Source organism: Barbus barbus, assembly GCF_936440315.1.
Source record: "Barbus barbus genome assembly, chromosome: 47".
NCBI lineage: Eukaryota > Metazoa > Chordata > Actinopteri > Cypriniformes > Cyprinidae > Barbus > Barbus barbus.
The window spans coordinates 7156853-7177668 of record NC_136725.1 but is presented as its reverse complement, the minus strand read 5'-3'; the positions used below and the strand labels follow the sequence as shown (position 1 = coordinate 7177668).

Below are 20816 nucleotides of genomic sequence, written 5' to 3'. Positions count from 1 at the left end.
TAAATTAATTTGTTGGAGTGTGCACACATACCTTTTAATAACACATTTTTCCTTGTCAGTGACTGTGTACAATACCAATATAACTTCAAAAATGTGAGTAAACTCAGTAAAACCGAGTAAAGTCCCATACATGCCAGTATTAATTGTCAGTGTTGTTTCAAGAGTTTAAAAAAAAGTGAGAACTTCCACAAGTTGGCACGAGGAATGTGTGTATATTACAAAGAGTGACAGTTCCCTCCTAAAATACAGTCCAAACACTGCTGGCCTAAACAGCGGTAACCGTATATAAAGTGACACAGAGTTAGAAGTGAGAAATGTACAGAAATAAATAACAGGTTCAACAGTCACAATAATAATTGGCAATATCAACATACATTTACATATTGGCAGTGTTTCGTGAAAAATACAATATTTATACGTTGAAATTTGGATTAACAAGGTGAGACTTTTTGCACAGGAAACAAATGAGGGGACAAATCTAGTGTTACTGTCTCTTTCCTCTTTGTTTTTGCAGTCGTTTCTGGAAAAACAAAGCATAACAGTATAAAAATCCTCAAAATGAACAACTAAAGAAGATAAAGCAGTCATTCAAAAAGAAACGGCGTAACAACAAGACTTCACAGAAAAAAAGGACTCGTTTTTACTTAAAGAAAAAAAGGTTAAAATAATTTAAATAGAAATGATCAGACAAATAAGGCCGCTTTGAGGAAAAAAAAAAAAAATCTACTCCTCTTTAATTGATCAGTGATCACATTTGAGCTTGATCTGATATTTGTTTACGTTTGTATTTTCTCAGCGCTTTCTTTCCACTACAGAAAGTATTGAAAAATATTACACGACACCCCATTAAAGCATTCACACATTTTTAGCTTCAATACTGTCCGATGATGCTGCATTGTCTTTTTTTGTGGGTGATGAAGCAGGTGTAAATGTGAACTCGAGATTATTGCTGCCACCTACTGGTCATAGATGACGGCTGAAGTACCGCTCGCTTTTGAAATGAATGGTGACCGTAAGAGGCAGAAGATCAGTGGGCTGAGGTGCAAACAGGTCATCCATCATCTGAGCGGTCACAAAGCCTGTAAGAAAGGCACACTTTCGGCTGACGGATGCGTCACGTTGTGAGCTAACTCGGAAATGGAGTGAAATGTATTTGATACCTCACTACAAACCCCCCACCCCAAGTTGTCCGTTCAGATTACTTATTCTGGTTCATTCATGCAACTAATCACTCCATAACACTAAGTGAATGAGACCTGGCCCCTAGGACACAAACACTGTCTCTGGAGCCACAACGTTCATAATCATAATCATTATATTTCAACTTGACACATTCACAGCATCAACAAAATAAGGCAATAAACACATGGCAAAAGGGGTGTTTACAGAGGAAAAAGTGCACGAATGGATGTGGAATCTCTATACTACAACAGACGATACCAAAATAATGACCCAGCACACTCACAGCGCCATCTACTGGTTGGATGTCAAAAGGACCTCAAGTCAGGGATTGACACCATTTTTTTCTTGCAAACATATTTGCGAGGGATAGACATGTCTGTACTTTTTGCAATGATTATTAAATTTATCAAAACATTGAAAATGGATGCATTTCATTAAAAAAATGTCTGGGTCAAAGTTCAACTCCAAAATAATAATAAAAAAAATGTATTTAGTCATTTTTTAATAAGTTAATATTATTTCCATTGTGAAATACATTTATTTGTTTTATATTAATTATTTTATATTACTTAATTCTATTTATAATATATTATAAAGTGTCATATATTCATATAAAATCAAAGTACTTGCATATTAAATACATATTTATTGTATGACATTAATTTACTTGTTTTAAAAAAAAAAAAAAAAAAAAAAAAAAAAAAAAATCACCATTGCAATTATTAGTAAAACAATTAATAAATAAATACATACGAGAGTTTCAAAAGGAAATTAACTTAAGAAAATAAATCCAAATGTACAATTTAAAAAAAAATTATAAATGTAATATTATATTTCTTATTTTATTAATTTAATAATAATTTGTTATTCTAATTATATTTAATGTAACATTTAATTATATTGTATATTTAATTTTTGAGCTAAATGTTTTCATGAGATTCACCCATATACATAATTATCTAAAAAATATCCAATGGACAAAAAAACTAAATTAGACTAAATTTTGGCACAATATAACCCAGTACTGTATGTCTATCCCTCACTACTTGTATCTGGTATCTACCCTAACAAGTCCTTTGCTAGTTTGTTAGTGGCTGGATGTGAGTGTGTTTTTTATATTAATATCAATATTTGTAAATATTTGTTCAGTCTTTTCTTCTGGATGACTCCTCCTCATCCACTGCTACACTAACAGAGCTCTTTATAAATTATGTCACATGGCCTCTCTTGAACCGCTGAAAGCCCTTCTCTGTGGGTGTCAGTGGGCAGCAAAAACATTGGTGTGGACACAAAAAGGTGACAGTATTGACGTCCATTCAACACTTAAGAGTCTGAGATTGTCTTCTGTAGTAGGAACATCCTCACCTCCCCTCCTCGGCCGAGCGAGTCTCAGACTTGAGTTTGACGAACTCTTTGGCCACCTCGTCACCCGAGCGCTGGGAGAGGATGCGCATGACGGTGAGGCCCGTGTCATCAATGTGTATCTGTGGGCCCAGTGGACACCAGCAGGCGCAGCTGGCCCTCGGCGCGACATCACGCAACTGTATGACGGCGATACCGACCACACGGTCCGCGCGGCCGAAGCAGTAGTCCTTCACACACACCTGCAGCTCATAACACTCCGGCCCATCCTCGTTCCCAAGAATACTGCACAGAGAGAGAGAGAAGGTACGAGTATGATTCACTATTAGTCACTCTCCCTTTGCTCTTTAAAAATCTTATTGAATGCAGAGGTGCAGTAATGAGTGCATATTTAAATTCTTGCTCATACACATAATAATTGAAAACAATCTACATTAAAATATATAGAATTTTGTCTGAGAAAAATAAAAAACACAAATTTAAATGAACAATTAAATGTCCAATATTGGCAAATAAATATGTAATAATTCAGTATTTATAATTCAAGTGTTTAATACATGTCTTATTGTTTTCTTTTTAAAAATTTTATAATACACATTTAATACACACTCATCTGTGTATCTGTTCATCCATCCATTAATCTGTCCATCCACCCATCTATCTGTTCATCCATTCATCCACCCATATATCTATCTGTTCATCCATCCATCCACCAATATATCTGTCTGTTCATCCATCCATCCACCCATATATCTATCTGTTCATCCATCCATCCACCAATATATCTGTCTGTTCATCCATCCATCCACCAATATATCTGTCTGTTCATCCATCCATTCACCCATCTATCTGTTCATCCATTAATCCACCCATATATCTATCTGTTCATCCATCCATCCACCAATATATCTGTCTGTTCATTCATCAATTCAACCACCCATCCATTCATCTGTCCATCCACTCATCTATCTGTTCCTCCATCCATCCACCAATATATCTGTCTGTTCATCCATCAATTCAACCACCCATCCATTCATCTGTCCATCCACTCATCTATCTGTTCATCCATTAATCCACCCATATATCTATCTGTTCCTCCATTCATCCACCCATATATCTGTCTGTTCATCCATCCATCCACCAATATATCTGTCTGTTCATCCATCCATTCACCCATCTATCTGTTCATCCATTAATCCACCCATATATCTATCTGTTCATCCATCCATCCACCAATATATCTGTCTGTTCATTCATCAATTCAACCACCCATCCATTCATCTGTCCATCCACTCATCTATCTGTTCATCCATCCATCCACCAATATATCTGTCTGTTCATCCATCAATTCAACCACCCATCCATTCATCTGTCCATCCACTCATCTATCTGTTCATCCATCCATCCACCAATATATCTGTCTGTTCATCCATCCATTCACCCATCTATCTGTTCATCCATTAACCCACCCATATATCTATCTGTTCATCCATCCATCCACCCATATATCTGTCTGTTCATCCATCCATTCATCCACACATCCGTTCATCTGTCCACCCATCATTCTGTTCATCCATCCAACCCCCCCACCTGTCCCTCTTCATCCATTTATTCATCCACCCATCCATCTATCCGTTTATCCATCCACCCATCTATCTGTTCATCCATCCATTCTTCCACCTATTCATCTATCCGTCCATCCAATCCACTCATCTATCTGTTCATTCATCCGTCCATCATCATCCACACATCTGTCAATCTGTTCATCCCTCCATCCATCCATCTGTCTGTTTTTCCATCCACCCATCCATCCATCTGTCTATCTATCTGTTTATCTATCCATCATCTATCCACCCATCTATCTGTTCATTCATCCACCCACCCATCTACCTGTTCATCCATCCATCCACAAATCTCTATATCGGTCCATCCATTCATCCATCCATACACCTATCTGCCTGTTCATCCATCCATCTACCTATCCGTCCATCCATCCATCTATCTATCCGTTCATCCATCCATCCATCCATCCATCCATCCATCCATCCATTTATCTGTTCATCCATTCATCCACCTATCTGCCTCTGTTCATCCATCCATATGTCCATCCATCTATCCACCCATCTGTCTATCTGTTTAACCATCCATCCATCCATCTCTGTTTATCCATCCATGTTATCCGTTACGCCTTTTTAGCCTTCAAATGCTTTATTTGTATTGGTGTTCTGGCAATATTATTTGTACAATGATCATCATTCTTTTTCAAAAATTGTGAAAGAAAGAGAGGCTCCCATTTTGTGGTCTTATTTAATTTCCTCACACATCATCGTTTAATGTACTGTTATTCTATTCATTAATCTCATTAGTTGTGAATGGCTATATTTTGCACTCACAAATGGAAGGTCTCGTTGAATTTGGGCGCCCAGCTGTTGTTCTTTGATTTGGTGGTGAACTTGCGCTTCTTGTCGCTGAGATGAGGGCCGATCATGGTGGCCTCCACAAATGGCCGGAACATCCCAGACGTCTGCCACTTCAGATCATTAGCAGCCACAACTAGAAACAAAGACATGTAATTTAGCCATCAGAAAATACACCTGTGGGACAGCAACCCTCTACAGAGACCTTGGCAATTGAATCGCCATTGGCTAGTAAATTAGTCTTCAACTAACACACAAGTAAAATCTGAGAATTTATTAGCCAATAGCTAATATTACATAATTTAGTCGCCCAGGGTGAAGATTTAGTAATTTACTCGCAATGTAGAGGGCTGGAGAGATGAGGCTCGCTTAAACATGGTAAAGATGCAATTAGACTTACCTTTAACTGTAACTTTATGCTCTCCTGTGCCCGGGTGAGTGAAGAGGTCGATCTGGATGGATACTTCCCCTACTGGTTTATCAACTCCTGAGCCTACACACACACACACACACACACACACACACACACACCTTAGTTATAAAAATGGTGACATTCCATAGACTGCTGTTTTTAATACTGAGCTAGTTATAATTACTACAACCTAACCCTCACAGAAAATGCCCTTCATCTTAACAACAACAATAATAATAATAATAATAATAATAATAATAATATTATAATATTATACATATATTTTTTTTTATCTTGTTGTTACAAATAAGAACATCCTTAAATGTCCCCTAAAGGAGGATGGGTTTAGCTCACCTTTGGGTACAAATTTTTCCCCAAAATATGGTACACAAATTTACACATGGTACACAAAAACACTGTGCAATCACAGGCCTCACATGCATGATGGAGCTTTTAAGAAAATCTTAAGGAAAAATGTACTAGCTGGGCCTGTGTCTTAATTTACAGAAAAAGGAAGCGATGACAATGATGATGGGAACACAAAGCCTAAATTACAGTGGGAGCTCACTGGGTGAAGAAATGTGAAATGTTTTGTAGCTTTTAATCCACATTAGCATTGAGGTCATTTAGATGCTAGTATGCTTCAAATATTTATTCTCAGTTTACAACTTTTATTTTCCAAGACAACAGATATTTTGATGAGGCATTCTGCACTTATGGGTGTGTCCAAATTTGTATCCAATCAAATGCTCTCTAGAATGAAAATAATACCACTAATACAACCTACCTTACAACACCAAGTAGCAAATCAGGGCTCACAGCCATAATCAGACTACTGGCCATTTAAAAAAAACACTCTCTCAACTTCCTGGAAATATTAATACATCGGGGAAAAATTAACTGCGCAAATTCATGGGGTCTTTAATGATCCTAAAATAGGCTTGATTTTCTTAATGTAAAATAATATTTATTTATTTTAAGTTTGGGATGAAATATGACATGGTGATTGTGAGATTCACCACATCAGAGGACAAACAACCAAAACACATCTAGGAACAGATGTGGAGAGGGGGCTGTGATTTATTCGTGAGAGGGTACTTGGGTCTCAGGAAGTCTGTGGTGACCTACCCCTAGACGGCTGTATTTTCTCACTAGGTGTTATCCTCATACCCTTCCCATTATGCACTTGAGGCAGAGACAGAAGCAGAAAAGCATTGGAAGAGAAAGTTCAAAAGCAAAGTGTTAAAAATAAGACAGAGAACTGTAACAACAGCAGAGAAACATGGACAGTAGACACATGAAGTAAAAGACAGATAAAGCTTGAAGAGAACGTTGCAGTACAAAAAGTACACAAATGCACAAATGAATCCACAGCTCAATAATGCCACCTAGTGTATTGTTTTACGAACTCATCTCTATGAGATCAAACAATAACAATTAAAAAAATTAGAATAGGAAATAAAAAAATTATAGGAGGATGGGGGTGGGGGTGGGAGGGGTCTTTTTATGTTCCACAAAAGAAAGTAAGTCATAGAGGTTCAAAACAACATGAGTAAATGATGACTAAATTTTCATATTATTTCTTAATATTGATGTTATGATATCTGTTATGTGTATCAAACTGCATGGATGTGTCACCTTGAGCATGCTGAGTAGTAACAAACGTCTTAATAAGCGTGTCGGTGGTCTGGGTATAGAGGGACAGCGCATGTCTCAGTGAGGACAGTTCAGGACTTTTCTCCAGGAAGGCCTTCTTCAGACCATTTCCTCCAGCGTGGAAGTATTGCTGCAGTGGATAGCAAATAATCAAATATTAGATGTGTACACACCACTGCTATGAAACAACATGGAAATTTATTGCTGCTTTTAAAGAAAATGTAATTTATACCTTTATGGTATCAAGGGCCACATCCATGACCGCACACTGCTTGGGCGTCAAGCTTTTAGCATCACCAGACATGTGATCCTACAGAGCCAAGTAACATTAAAAACCCATACAAGTGATAAAATGCCCTCTAATACAAATCAAATCAAAATCAGTGGGTTTAGATCTCAACACTGAATAGTTGATTGAATAGATCATTGATTTGTAAATATAAGCAGTGATATGCTAAAATATTTGTATTTCTGAAACCAGAAACTCATGGAAACTTTTTTCCAATTTAGAGTAAAAAACTACGGAGCTCTGAACATGTCATGCAGAAAAAAAAAAGTGCGCATGATTTACTAACTTGTTCTCTCATTTTAATTAAAATCAAAAATCACAAAATAATTAGTTGTACTTCCAGTCATGCACACGATTTACTTGAAAAAAGGGCATGAATCATTATTTAGTGCACACAATTTACTTAAAATGAGGGGGAAAAATTATATTGAGCGTCCAATTTACTTAAAACAAAGGAACAAATTATTATATCGAGTGCACAATTTACTTAAAACGGGGGAACTATTTATATTGAGCGTACAATTTACTTAAAGGGGTCAATGGATGCCCATTTTCCACAAGATGATATGATTCTTTAGGGTCTTAATGAAAAGTCTATAGCATACTTTGGTTAAAATGTCTCAATGGTAGTATAAAAAACACCTTTTTTACCCTGTCAAAATCAGCTCTTTTTTTAGCAAGCCATTCTAGTCCATGTTGCTTTAAATGCTAATGAGCTCTGCTGACCCCGCCCCTCTCTTCTGTGGAGTGACGAGCAGACGGTAAACGTCAGCCACGAAACTGGCTAACTAGCATATATTAGGAAAGGCGATTTGCAAAGATTCATAAAAAACCCTTAGACCCACTTCTTCTGTAGATGAAGCTGGATCAAGAATGATTCGCGTGAACAGACACATTTAGGCAGATCGGGGATCGGTGCATTCCCTTCAAAGCGAAAGTAACGTTAATCCTCTGTGTCTTCAGCAGCTCAGATGTCCGGAGTAAATGACGACTGCTATATTCATTATTACATTCAACAACAAAATGCCTCAATCGCTTAATCGGAGACATCTTGTTTTCCCTGCACCGGAGTCGACACAAAGGCGGTCGGACTGTTTACAGCTCACTCAGGGCAGGTCTAAGGTAAGACGGTCTTGTCAATCAACTATCGTGGGAGCGGCCTGAACAGAACTACGTTAAGGAATCTCAGAACAGCCTGATTTTTTAGAAAGGGGATTTTAAAATGGGGATTTAAAAAACACTGGGTGGATTTTTATCATTATAGGATGGATGTGTACACACGCTTCCAACACACATTTATGTTCAAACAACTTAAAAAGTGAAATTTGTTTCTGATGACCCCTTTAAAACGAGGGAACAAATTATTATATTGAGCGTACAGTTAACTTTTTTCCCCTGCATGTCACGTGCCAGTCTATGTAAAAAAAAAAAAAAGGAAAAAACATTAAAGTTATAATAAAAATAAATGAAAAAGAACAAAACGTTATTAAGAACAAAAGTTGCAATTATGAGATGTAGTCACATGTTGTATATAAAAATCACAATTACAAGAAAAGTCATGGTGTCAGAAATACAGAAAAATTCTGGCCCAAGGTTTGATGGGATATTCTGTTTAAAAGCATGTATTAAAACACAGTTTTAAGCATGTGATGATACATAAACATGTAGATAGCATTTAAACCGAGGCCCTTCATCTGTATTCTCTTGCTGAGCTCTGAGCTGGTTTAAAGAGATCATAGTCCGGATTAAACCAGCCTGGAGCGGTACCTTGAGTTTGGAGAGCTGACCCAATTCTTTAGCCGCTGAAAAGATCATTCCCTGCCAGGAAGAGATAAAATCATTACAGCGTTGAAGTGGGCAAAGAAATCTTTACATATAGAACATGGATTTTACAGGAGGAGATCATTCATTAAAAACGCATTCAAGACTTGATGTATTTCTTACAGGAAACACTCAAAAGGTTCCAGGCAAAAAAAATTAAAAATTACCAATGAGCCACTGGCTCTTAAAATGAAGAGTTTAATGGTCAAATAACATTGTTAGGGACTAAATAATAAAACAAAGAAGCACTTTAAGCAGTTTTGTCTGGAAAAAAATGATAATGTATTTAGGATCAATCTAGTCATACAGGTCTTACAAAGGTGTCATTGCCCTGAGGAAGGATGATGGTCTTCTCAAGACTGTTCATCACGATTCTCCACAGCTCCTTCAGCACTCGCTTCAGCACGGTTTTCTCACACACTGAGGCAAACAGCATCAGACTGCTCACAAACACACACACACACACACACACACATCAGGACAGGTTTCAGGTACAGTAATAATAGTTTCTGTACAGGCGAGAAGAGTTTTGCTCACTTTGCATCCAGGAAGTCCATCAGTGGCCGCAGCATGTTATCGGAGTCGGCCTCCACCTGGTTACGGGTGTTGGCGTTCACGGGACCCTTGATCTGGTACAGCAGACTGGCCATCTGACGCATGCAGTCATCAATGCGGCTCTGGAAACTACAGCGGAAGATCAGAGTTCAGCGATGAGAAGAAACATGCTAGACTGAAGTAAGAGGGGTTGTGCAAAAGTGTTAAATGAATGTAGATTAATTTAGGAGATTTTAAACTTTACTCAACACAGAGATTTTGAGATATGATGCCAGCCAGACTAGAACCTACATTCATTTCAAGAGCACCAAAGACCTACATATGTTTAACTTAATTGCAGAAATGGATGAGTGTAATGAAACCGAAAGAAATTTGTATGATGAAATAAAGCCTGTTTGTCTAACTGAGATTTCTTAATTGGGTTTGTTTTTATGTCAATTAAGCATCCTCTCTGATTCTCTTAATTATAATAAAAATGTATTGATATTTATTATGCTTATTCAATTCTTTAGTATTTATATCAGTATGTTTTGACACAATAAGAATACCTTATTACAGTAATGAGAATCGCCACTGGGAATAACACAACATTGCAAATGCAAATAAGATTTTCATAAAGCTGACATTCCTCCCAATTATCATGAATATAATATAAGTAATATAAATATAATATAAGTATTTACTGTAAAAGTTATAAATGCTGAAATTGTGTAAACTTAATATTTCTCAGTATTTTTGTGCTGCCTTGTGCCTAATCTGAATATATTAAGTTATATTAATATGTAATAAATTTCGTATAAATTTAAGTCACAGCACAAGAAACATTGACAATTACACACCAATTTTTTTTACTGTATTTATTAAAGAATAAATTCTGAAATTAATAATTATACTGAACTTATGCTTTAAAAATGCAGTAAAAAAAGAATACTGCGCTACAAAAGAGAAATTTTGAAGAAATGGTGGAAGTACGCTTAATTCTCTTGAAATGTCAGAAACTAATGTTAAAATACACATTTTCCTGAAAAGAAGGCTTATTTTCCTTTATTCAAAATATCATTTCTTAAATGTTTTGTTTTGGGTTTTATAATCTGTACATTATTATGTGATTAACCCATATGTATATGATCTATAAACACTGACGTGTTTCCAAAGGTGCTGCTCAGCTCGTCCAAGACGTTGTTCAGCTTGACCTGGAGATCGTTCAGGATGTCACTGGCCTCGGTGTCCAACTGCAGAATGAGAAACACAAACAAACAGCTCCGATTAGTACTGAGGCTCTCCACCATCACATTATTTTAAAAAAAACACCACTTCACCCAATGCACAAACACCATCTTCATAAGACCGATGTGATGATATAACAGTTCAGATGGGGTGAAAATACCAGTTTACGGTGATGGGGCAAAACAGCCTGTAGAATTCATACAGTCCCAGTGAGAGAAGGAGGGGAGGAAATAAAGAAAGACCGAACTGGAGTCCTCTACTGTACAGGTGCTCTGTTTATGAGCTCTCAAACACACATGCACTGTATAACCGCACAGGCTGAGTAACCCACCTGTTTACTGCTGACCGCCACCTTCAGAAAGAGCAAAGGGATGTTTCACTTTTAGTCATTTCAACAATCATGTCATAACCCAGTAAAAACCAGACTAATGAGCAGGACTGAGGGAGGGAGGAGCTATGGGTTTAGTTATTCTGGTATACTAGAGAATACTAGTAGTATATAGTTTGTACTGCAGATGAAATACTACTGCCCTCATGTTCGCCCAATCATAAGCAATAAAAGTCAGGGTCATTTGAATATGACCATCCTATTGGCTCAAAGTACCAACCACAATCAACCAATCACAAAATGTTCAACGTTTCGTCATGCTAATGAACAATCTCTCTTTCTTTCAATCAAATAAAGATATTTATTTTTCTTGATTTCTGGACCAATAGGAAGGCTGAGAGACAACATGAATCTATCAAAGGGATTGGTTGAACAGATATTAAATGACTTGAACACAGGAGTGAGAAACAAGTTCCGAGTCTCACCTTCTGCTCCCTGTCTGCTTTCTCAGGCTTTTCAGAGATATAAAGAAATAGTGTATAATTATGTACCATGTGCAAATCAAGATGATTATCTGAATGTAAAAAAGTACATTTATATTTAAATTCAGGAACAAATGAATCACTTTCTGACTCAAGGGACTCGATACACACCTTGTCCTCTGAGATGTCCATCTATGGGCAGGGTTGAGGAAAAAAATCTATCAAAATCTGTTTTTATGTCAATCACTCATATATAAAGGAACAGTAAAACTGTGCTGTATGGGGGCAACACTAGAGTGATGGTTAAAAGAGTGAATATTAAAATGAAAAGATGACATTCCAAAAGGCACTTTCTATGAACGGGGTACAGAATAGAATAGAATTGAACTTAGTTTTTTCATCTAGTAAGAAAACGGTTTAGTTCACCTCATGAGGTTAAACTAAATATTGGTTTACTTTATATTTATACATGAGATTTGCAATATTCCAAGATTTAGGAAAATAATACCATTCAAACAATGAATACATACAAAGTTTTGGTGAACCATTTCCTTATTGTGATTATCGTGTGTGTGTGTGTATGTGTATGTATATGTGTATACATACATACCACACACACGCATATACATACACACACACACACACACACACACATACCACACACACGCATACATATATATATATATATATATATACACACACATATTAGTGCTGTCAAACGATTAATCGCATTCAAAAGTTTGTTTACAAAATATATTTGTGTACTGTGCATATTTATTATGTATATATATATATATAAATAAATACACATACATGCATGTATACATTTAAGAAAAATATGTTATGTTTATATATTAAATATATTTATATATAATATTATATGAATATAAATATATACATGTAAATACATGCAAGTATTTTCAAAACATGTATTGTATGTGTTTGTATTTTTATATACATAATATGTGTGTGTGTACTGTATGTATTTATGTAAACAAAAATTTTATTTTGGATGCGATTAATCGCGATATATATACTTGTTATATGTTAAAATGTAATTTATTATGATGCAAAGCTGTATTTTCAGCATCATTACTCCAGTTGTCTGTCACATGATCCTTCAGAAACCATTCTAATATGTTGATTTGATGCTTAAGAAACATTTCTTATTATTATCAATGCTGTGCTGATTAATATTTTTGTGGCAACCATAATGCTATTTTTCTCAGGATTTTTTGGATTCATAGAAAGTTCAGAAGAACAACATTTGAAAAATTTTGTAAAGTATTGATGTCTTTACCATCACTTTTGATTAATTTAATGCATCTTTGCTGCATAAAGATATTATTTAAAAAAAATACAAAATCTTAGTGACCCCAAGCTTTTGAATGAATGGTAGTGTACATTACATAAAAGCTATTATACAGTATAACCCTGGTTATTATTTATTCACCCTTTAGTGATTTGAAATTTAGTCTATACACTGACTGTCTGTTACGGGTTGGAGATTTGTGGAGGGCATGAAGTGAAGTTTTCTCCCGAATGTATTAAATTCCCCTATAAAATCACAGACACGAGATGAAGGTCACAGTGAGCCAGTGTTAAAGGGGCTGAGGCACGGATGGGAGTTTACACACAGTTCAGACACGGCTGATCACTGGGACAGCGGCGTGTCTGTGGGCTGGAATGGGGCGCATGGGAAATTGTTGGATTAAAAAGACAATAACAGATGGAACACAACCATGAATCCAGCATGGATGATCCAATAACAAACCTCCTGTAACTCGTCCTCCTCATCCTCACTCTCTTCCAGCTGGGGACAGAAGCCACATCATACAGTCAGACTGAAACTAATGTGTGCCACCATACAAATACGAGCCTGTCTTTATGTACCACCTTCCTAACCAGTGTGCTGTGGAGATAACTGGCCAGCAGATGTCCTTGTAGAGTAAACCTGAGATACATTTGATTCTGTTCCTTTTCTGAGATGCATACATCCTGAAATGTGGATGCAAATGGGACAAACTCCTTTAGAACCACCTACAGTAATCTAAGTGATCTGTTATCTAGGTTACTAGTTTTCCAGTATATACAAAAAAACCATTAAAACCGGCTGAATGTTCTTGAAAAGTACATAAAGTACATAAAAGACCCTCATCCTGACATTTTTCTTTATGATACTTCAAGTACATTTATCAGGTTTCAATAATGTCTCTTTTCATCATAAAGTTAAAAGGTTATGTTTTAAGCATATATCTGATAAAAGGTAAGTGAATATATATTTAAAACTTAAAATTTTCCAATTGGGTAAAAAAAAAAACTTTACATAAACGTTACATTTTAAATTCACTTGTTTATACACCTTCTACACTTCACATTTTACACTTTCAATTAACTGTTTTTCATATGCAGTTTTACTTGCCTTGTTTTAGGGGTGTTTTTTTATGGATTTTGTAGGGGGAAGTATTAAGATTTTTTTTCTCAGTGCATAAACGAGATAAATGGCGGAAGTCGTGGCCTAATGGTTAGAGAGTCGGACTCGTAATCGAAAGGTTGCGGGTTCGAGTCCCCGGCCGGCAGGGATTGTAGGTGGGGGGAGTGAATGTACAGCGCTCTCTCCACCCTCAATACCACGACTGAGGTGCCCTTGAGCAAGGCACCGAACCCCCAATTGCTCCCCGGGCGCTGCAGCATGGCTGCCCACTGCTCCGGGTGTGTGTGTGTGTGTGTGTGTGTGCATTTGTTCACTACTCACTGCTGTGTGTGTGCACTTGGATGGGTTAAACACAGAGCACCAATTTCGAGTATGGGTCACCATACTTGACAATACGTCACGACTTTAACGACTTTTGACTTTTTAAACTACGGAAGCCTGTTTCTGCCACTGAATAACAAATAAAAAAAAGGTAATTGACTTTTTATCGTGCAATTCTGACTATTTTTCTCACAATTGTATGTTCACATCTCACAATTCATAACACTTTTTTCTTCTCAGAATTGAGTGATACAAACTCACAATTATGACTTTTTTCTCAGAATTGTAAGATATAAACTCAACAATTGTGAGGTATAAAGTCAGTTTTTATTCAGTAGCAGAAATGGGCTTCCATAGTTTATGCACTGAAAAAAAAATATCTTAATACATTCTTGTTTTTAAGTAAAAAAAAAAAATCCTACAACATCCCTAATTCAGAATTATTCAGTTTTTGAAAGTAAATGATGAAAACTCCAAATTGTCATTTACAAAAAAAATCACCTAACTAGTTTTTAAAAGACAACATTTAGTCAACTACAACAACCTGAATCCGAGACTGGGATTTATCTGTCCTGCTGTTCAACAAATCTAACAAAATAATACTAAAATATCAAGTAAACAGAAAATAAACAGATCAGCAATGTGGAGAGTCCGACGTCATTGTCTCATGCACAGAAACGCAAGTAAGACTTCACTAATCCTTTACTAATCAGCCTGAGACACAGACTCTAAAGCCACAACTCACACACACACACACACAAACCACAATCTCTCATCCTCCCTGAATGAATACAACCACACAAATTCAAATTCACCTGATCCAACAGGATTCATGACATCAGAGTCCTAATCAAGCATGAATTCAATATACTGCTCAACACAAGCAACTACTCTACTTTCAAAACTACTTTTTCACTTTAATTCTATGTAATTGCTTTCACTAGATTGGAGTTTGGGTGAGTGGCCAGAGCTGAGCTATTTAACACATCTAGCCTACTTGTACCCACCTTGCCATCTTTCACATTTTCCTCCACAACCTGATTAAATCACAGAAGAATAGTAATACGTGTAATAATAAGTCTCTCAAAGCATCCGTCTCTATGGGGTTCCTTTAGGAACGCACATACTTTATAGATGTGTAATTTTGGACACTGTGTACCCACCTCCTCTTCCTCCTCCTCCTCCTCAGGGTCCACTATTGTATCCAACTTTATAAAAAAAAATAATGTTAAATCACATGATTCTGCAATCATGTCGTCTTGGAGAAAATTCGAACCTTCTGGTTTACAATCATTCACAATGGCTCAAAAACTACTCTACTTTTTTCCTATCATCTAAAGAGATCTAAATTCTAGTCATACCCTGGCTTCCTCTGTGGCAATCTGAGGAGAAAAGACACAAATCCTGCTTTAACATCAGCCAAAACGCTAATGAACGCAATACATGCCAAGCATAATGAAATTATCCAAGTAAAAAAACAGTTGTGAAACCCCTGACGTGAACACTTTATTTATATCTTGCCTAAATAAACCTGCAAGCAAATCATTGACTGTATAAATGACAAGACAACAACGCTGCATCAAGCCCATCTGGATACAACAGGGAGAGTTCTCTTAATATGCTGAGAGAGACAACAGGCTGCTGATGTCCTCTGATGTCCCAGACAAATGAGGAGAGGACAAATGACTTTGCTTAGAGAAGGTCACCTTCCCCTGCTGCTCTCCTACCTGTTTGGCACCCATAGATTCAAACATCTTCTCAAGCTGGACACGCAACTGCTGGACATTATTCATCAAGACGCATGGCTGAGGACAAAGAGGAAGACACAGAGAGATTTATTAGAAAAGATGACAAAAAACATTAACGTACAGTGTAGCATGTACACGAAATGTGCTTTAAATGCAAGCAAATATTTTAATATCAACAGGGATGTGGGCTAAAATAAAAATTTGTTTAAAAAAAATATATTTTTTTACAGATTTATTTTTAAAAATGCAATTAACTAAAAAATAACCCAAAATATGTTTACATATAATACAATTACTAATATAATATCATTAAAATAAATCTATGGAATAAATATCATATAAATATAAATATAAATATACATATGTGACCCTGGACCACAAAACCAGTCTTAAGTCGCTGGGGTATATTTGTAGCAACAGCCAAAAATACATTGTCAAAATTATCGATTTTTCTTTTATGCCAAAAATCATTAGGATGTTAAGTAAAGATAATGTTCCATAAAAATATTTTGTAAATGTACTACCGTAAATATATCAAAACATAATTTTTGATTGGTAATATGGATTGCCAAGAACTTCATTTTGACGATTTTCTCAATATTTAGATTTTTTTTGCACCCTCAGATTCCAGATTTCAAATAGTTATATCTCAGCCAAATATTGTCCTCTCCTAACGAACCATGCATCAATGGAAAGCTTATTTATGCAGCTTTCAGATGATGTATGAACCTCAATTTAAAAATATTGACCCTTATGAGTGGTTTTGTGGTCCAGGGTCACATATCATAAATTAAGTGTGCATGCACACACACACTCACATTAAATGTCTTATGTATTACATATCTATTATTAATAATATACTATATCTTCAATATACATATATAGTATATTATATAATATATACAAATATGTATGCAATCAAAATGAACTGCTTTACAAATGAAAGAGCAAAGACAGAGACATCTATTAGAGAAACTAACAGAAATGTCAGCCTTAACTACCAGGAGAACGACTTACAATCTTCTCCTTATCACAATAGGATGGGAAGCTCTTCTTTAAAATGGCACTGTACTGTAGCAGAACTTTGTCAATGGTCTGTGAAGACAAAGAAATAAGAACAGAGATTAACGTTTTTCAAAAGTCAAAATGTCTTGGTAATAGCATTACCAAGCAAACAGATGAAAAAGCAAGCTAACATTTCAGGAAATCTAGTAGAAACTCTCTGGGGCTCATCTCTGCACTCAGTGATTGTGTTTGCTACCATAAAACTGCTGGACATCAGCCCAATGAGCTCTCCACGTGTACGATAAAGATTCTTGAGGGAGCTATGCATTTCTCTCAGAGAAGCTTGCCAGACTTGGTCTGGGGAATGACTGAAGCTTAATGGAAAGGGCTGCATTAAGCATTTTTATTTGATTACAATAGAATCTCATTCTTTCAGACAAATGTTTTGGCTGCACAGATATTCTTCATTTGTTCCGCACTGAGATGCCCTTTGCTAAAACGGGGCCATTCTCTCAGAAATCACAGATAATTCTCAAAACAAGATAATACTCTGACAGCCAACATTTGTTCTGACATGAATCTATTTGTAACTGGATTAGGAGGGATGCTGGCCCACCTTGGCGAACCGGCGGCTGTAGAGAGCCATGACTTTGGGGTCGGGACACTCCAGTTTCTTGATGATCTCAAAGCTCTGGTTGAGCTGGGTGAAGACGTCCACCACCGAACAGGAGAAGAGAGCATGCTCTGATGTCTGCTGGAACTGTAGAGAAGACAAAAGCACATTATTTAAAAGCCATTTCCATTCAGTCTTGTGTCAGGACAGGTCAGGTCACCTTTATTTATATAGCACAATTACTAGACAATATTCATAACTATCCCTCATAATGTATGCATTTTTTATATAGAATAATTCACCCAAAAATGAACATTTTCTGAAAATTTACTCACCCTTAGGTTATCCAAGATTTAGATGAGTTTGTTTCTTCAACAGAACAGGTTTGGGGAAATTTAGCATAGTATCACTTGTTCACCAGTGGATCCTCTGCAGTGAATGGGTGCCGTCAGAATGAGAGTCCAAACAGCTGATAAAAACATCACAATAAACTCCACAAGTAATCCACACATCTCCAGTCCATCAATTAACATCTTGTGAAGTGAAAAGCTGCATGTTTGTAGGAAACAAGTCATTAAGTTGTCATTAAGACATTTTAACTTAAACGGTGCCTTCTTGTCTCTTTTGGACTGTTTTCACTTGTAAACATTGCTTGATATGTGCATATTGCTCTCCTGATTCAGACGAGATAACTTTTTCCCTGGGGAAAGCAAAATTATAAATGGAGCACTTGTATTTTAGCCAAAAGCAACAGTTTTAAAAACTTTTGATGATGGATTAGTTCATTACAAACATGCAGCTTTTCACTTCACAAGATATTAACTGATGGACTGGAGTGGTGTGTGGATTACTTGTAGATTATTGTGATGTGTTTATCAGCTGTTTGGACTCTCATTCTGACAGCACCCATTCACTGCAGAGGATCCACTGGTGAACAAGTGATGTAATGCTAAATTGCTCCAAATCTGTTCATATTAAGAAATAAATTAATTTCCATATTGGATGGCCTGAGGGTGAGTGAATTGTCTGCAAATTTTTATTGTTTTTTTTTTTTGTGAACTATTCCTTTAACAAACAGGAATAAACTTTTTTATTTATTTATTTATTTATTTATTTATTTTTTATAGATGGCCTAAAATTAATATAATTGCTCTCGAGAAACTTGCAAATGGCAAAACTTTTAAACTGTTAAACAGCTTTGAAAAGCAAAATGACCAGTTTGTGGACACAAGAGCATCATAAAGGCAAAGAAACACTTCTGTGATGAGAACGTGTGAAAGATAACAGGCTATTAGAGGGGAATTGCACTGAAAAACATCTTACTCCATCTTTTTTATCTCTCTCCAGGGCTCCATGCATGAACTCCATGGACACATCCTCGTTCTCATCCAGCCACTGCAGCACAAACTGCTGGAACCATCTGGAAAAGGCAAGACATAATGTGAACCAACATCAAAAACGCTTTTACTTCTGAATGTGTTTAGTAGTTGAGATGATGAAGAGCTCACTCACGTGGGGTATTCGGGCACAACTCCCTTGAAAGCTGGCAGATCCTTCACATATTCATTATACAGCCATTTGACCTTGAAGTGCAGGTTCATGTAGTCTGCGCTCTTACACAGCCGGTGTTTTTCATGTTCTGTGGAATAAGAACATGTAAATATGAAAAAAAAAAAAAAAAAAAAGACATATCTCCAATATACCCAATCAATGAACCAAATTGGTACTGACCTTCCATGGCGTACTTCATATCCTGACAGAACTGATTCCACATGACCTCCGCACTCAACTTTCCCACATTCAGCTCCTGAGGAAACCTGCAGAGATACAGTAACAAAGTGTCACATGATGGCAGGACAATAGAGTTGGATAGAGCGTGTGCATTCAGGTTTGTGTGCACACTTACTGGTTTAGGACTGGTGTATAGGAGTTACGGTCCTCCTCAGTGATGGACACTATCAGCGTAATGAGTTTGGGCCAGAAGTCTAAGTTCTTGATGCTTGGGCCCTGATCTTCTGAGGTGCACTCCTCCTTATGCTGAGCAAAAAAAGAAAAAAAGAAGACATGAATCAACATGAACTAATGTTTTAATTATTACTATATATTTACATTCAAATTATCATCTAGGGCACTTTTACATAGAAAAACAAAGGAAAAATGGAAAAGTAGCTCCACACTCCACTTAAAAACCGTGGAAAGTAAAAAGACATTTTGTGTGAACGGCCCCTTAAAATGGTGTTTAAACATCTTCAACAGCCCAGCAGAGCAACACCGGCTCAACCAATGGTGTTAGTCTGGGTGTGGGGCTGTTTCTGCAACACTGTTTGGTGAAGCCTCTCGCCCAGAGATGACACACTTCAGCTTTAAAACTTGTGAGAATACAAAGCATTACAGTCATAAATGCTGGATGGTAAGGGAGCGATTGTCCAACCGTGTCTCCGATCTGAGGATATTGGCGACTGTACAGCTCTTGACAGTTGTTGAAGATGTAGTCATACGTGGAGTTGAGGCAGGCTTTGACACAGTCTCGCACAACCTGACTGGCTCTCGGGGGACTCTGCAGTTCCTGGACCTGTCCAGAGGCCATATAAATGAAGGACAAATTAAGCACTTACGGAATATATGGATTGAGGATCAAAACTGATTCTATTTTTTTCCTTCTTGACCTTCATTCTGAAGAAGGTGATGCTGGTCAGGAGGTCCACTGTAGATTTGAGGTCCTGCAAACGCTCCTTACTGCTTGCAGGGAAGTTGTTCTGGGAAAGAGAAAAGTCACTGAGAATCACCAATGTTAAGATCTAAAATTGTAAATGAAAAAAACTGTTTATTCCACCAACACTCACTCGATACATTGAGAGGTCAATGCGCAGGGAATTGTGCAGCTGATCCAACAGCTTGACAAACCTTTCTTTCTACAAGACGAGAAAAATAAAGTACGATTTTCAGCCATTCAGGACACTGACT

The 20816-nt window shown here is 36.7% G+C and overlaps 1 protein-coding gene across 1 annotated transcript in view; it reads right to left on the bottom strand.

Moving 5' to 3' along the window:
• Nucleotides 1-2543: 2543 nt before the first annotated feature.
• The window catches only part of LOC306865832 (protein unc-13 homolog B-like), a gene marked incomplete at both ends in the record, with an annotated part of 80822 nt that continues 62549 nt past the window's right edge, over nucleotides 2544-20816 (bottom strand). Inside the window, 19 exons of the mRNA XM_079410660.1 lie at nucleotides 2544-2829; nucleotides 4938-5097; nucleotides 5362-5454; nucleotides 7012-7159; nucleotides 7262-7339; nucleotides 9086-9136; nucleotides 9456-9579; nucleotides 9677-9823; nucleotides 10838-10926; nucleotides 16214-16291; nucleotides 17252-17329; nucleotides 17856-17999; nucleotides 19176-19272; nucleotides 19365-19491; nucleotides 19584-19669; nucleotides 19759-19889; nucleotides 20284-20424; nucleotides 20519-20608; nucleotides 20696-20764. Of these exons, the coding sequence (XP_079266786.1) occupies nucleotides 2544-2829; nucleotides 4938-5097; nucleotides 5362-5454; nucleotides 7012-7159; nucleotides 7262-7339; nucleotides 9086-9136; nucleotides 9456-9579; nucleotides 9677-9823; nucleotides 10838-10926; nucleotides 16214-16291; nucleotides 17252-17329; nucleotides 17856-17999; nucleotides 19176-19272; nucleotides 19365-19491; nucleotides 19584-19669; nucleotides 19759-19889; nucleotides 20284-20424; nucleotides 20519-20608; nucleotides 20696-20764 (2217 nt within the window). The remainder of the gene's footprint in view (nucleotides 2830-4937; nucleotides 5098-5361; nucleotides 5455-7011; nucleotides 7160-7261; nucleotides 7340-9085; nucleotides 9137-9455; nucleotides 9580-9676; nucleotides 9824-10837; nucleotides 10927-16213; nucleotides 16292-17251; nucleotides 17330-17855; nucleotides 18000-19175; nucleotides 19273-19364; nucleotides 19492-19583; nucleotides 19670-19758; nucleotides 19890-20283; nucleotides 20425-20518; nucleotides 20609-20695; nucleotides 20765-20816) is intronic.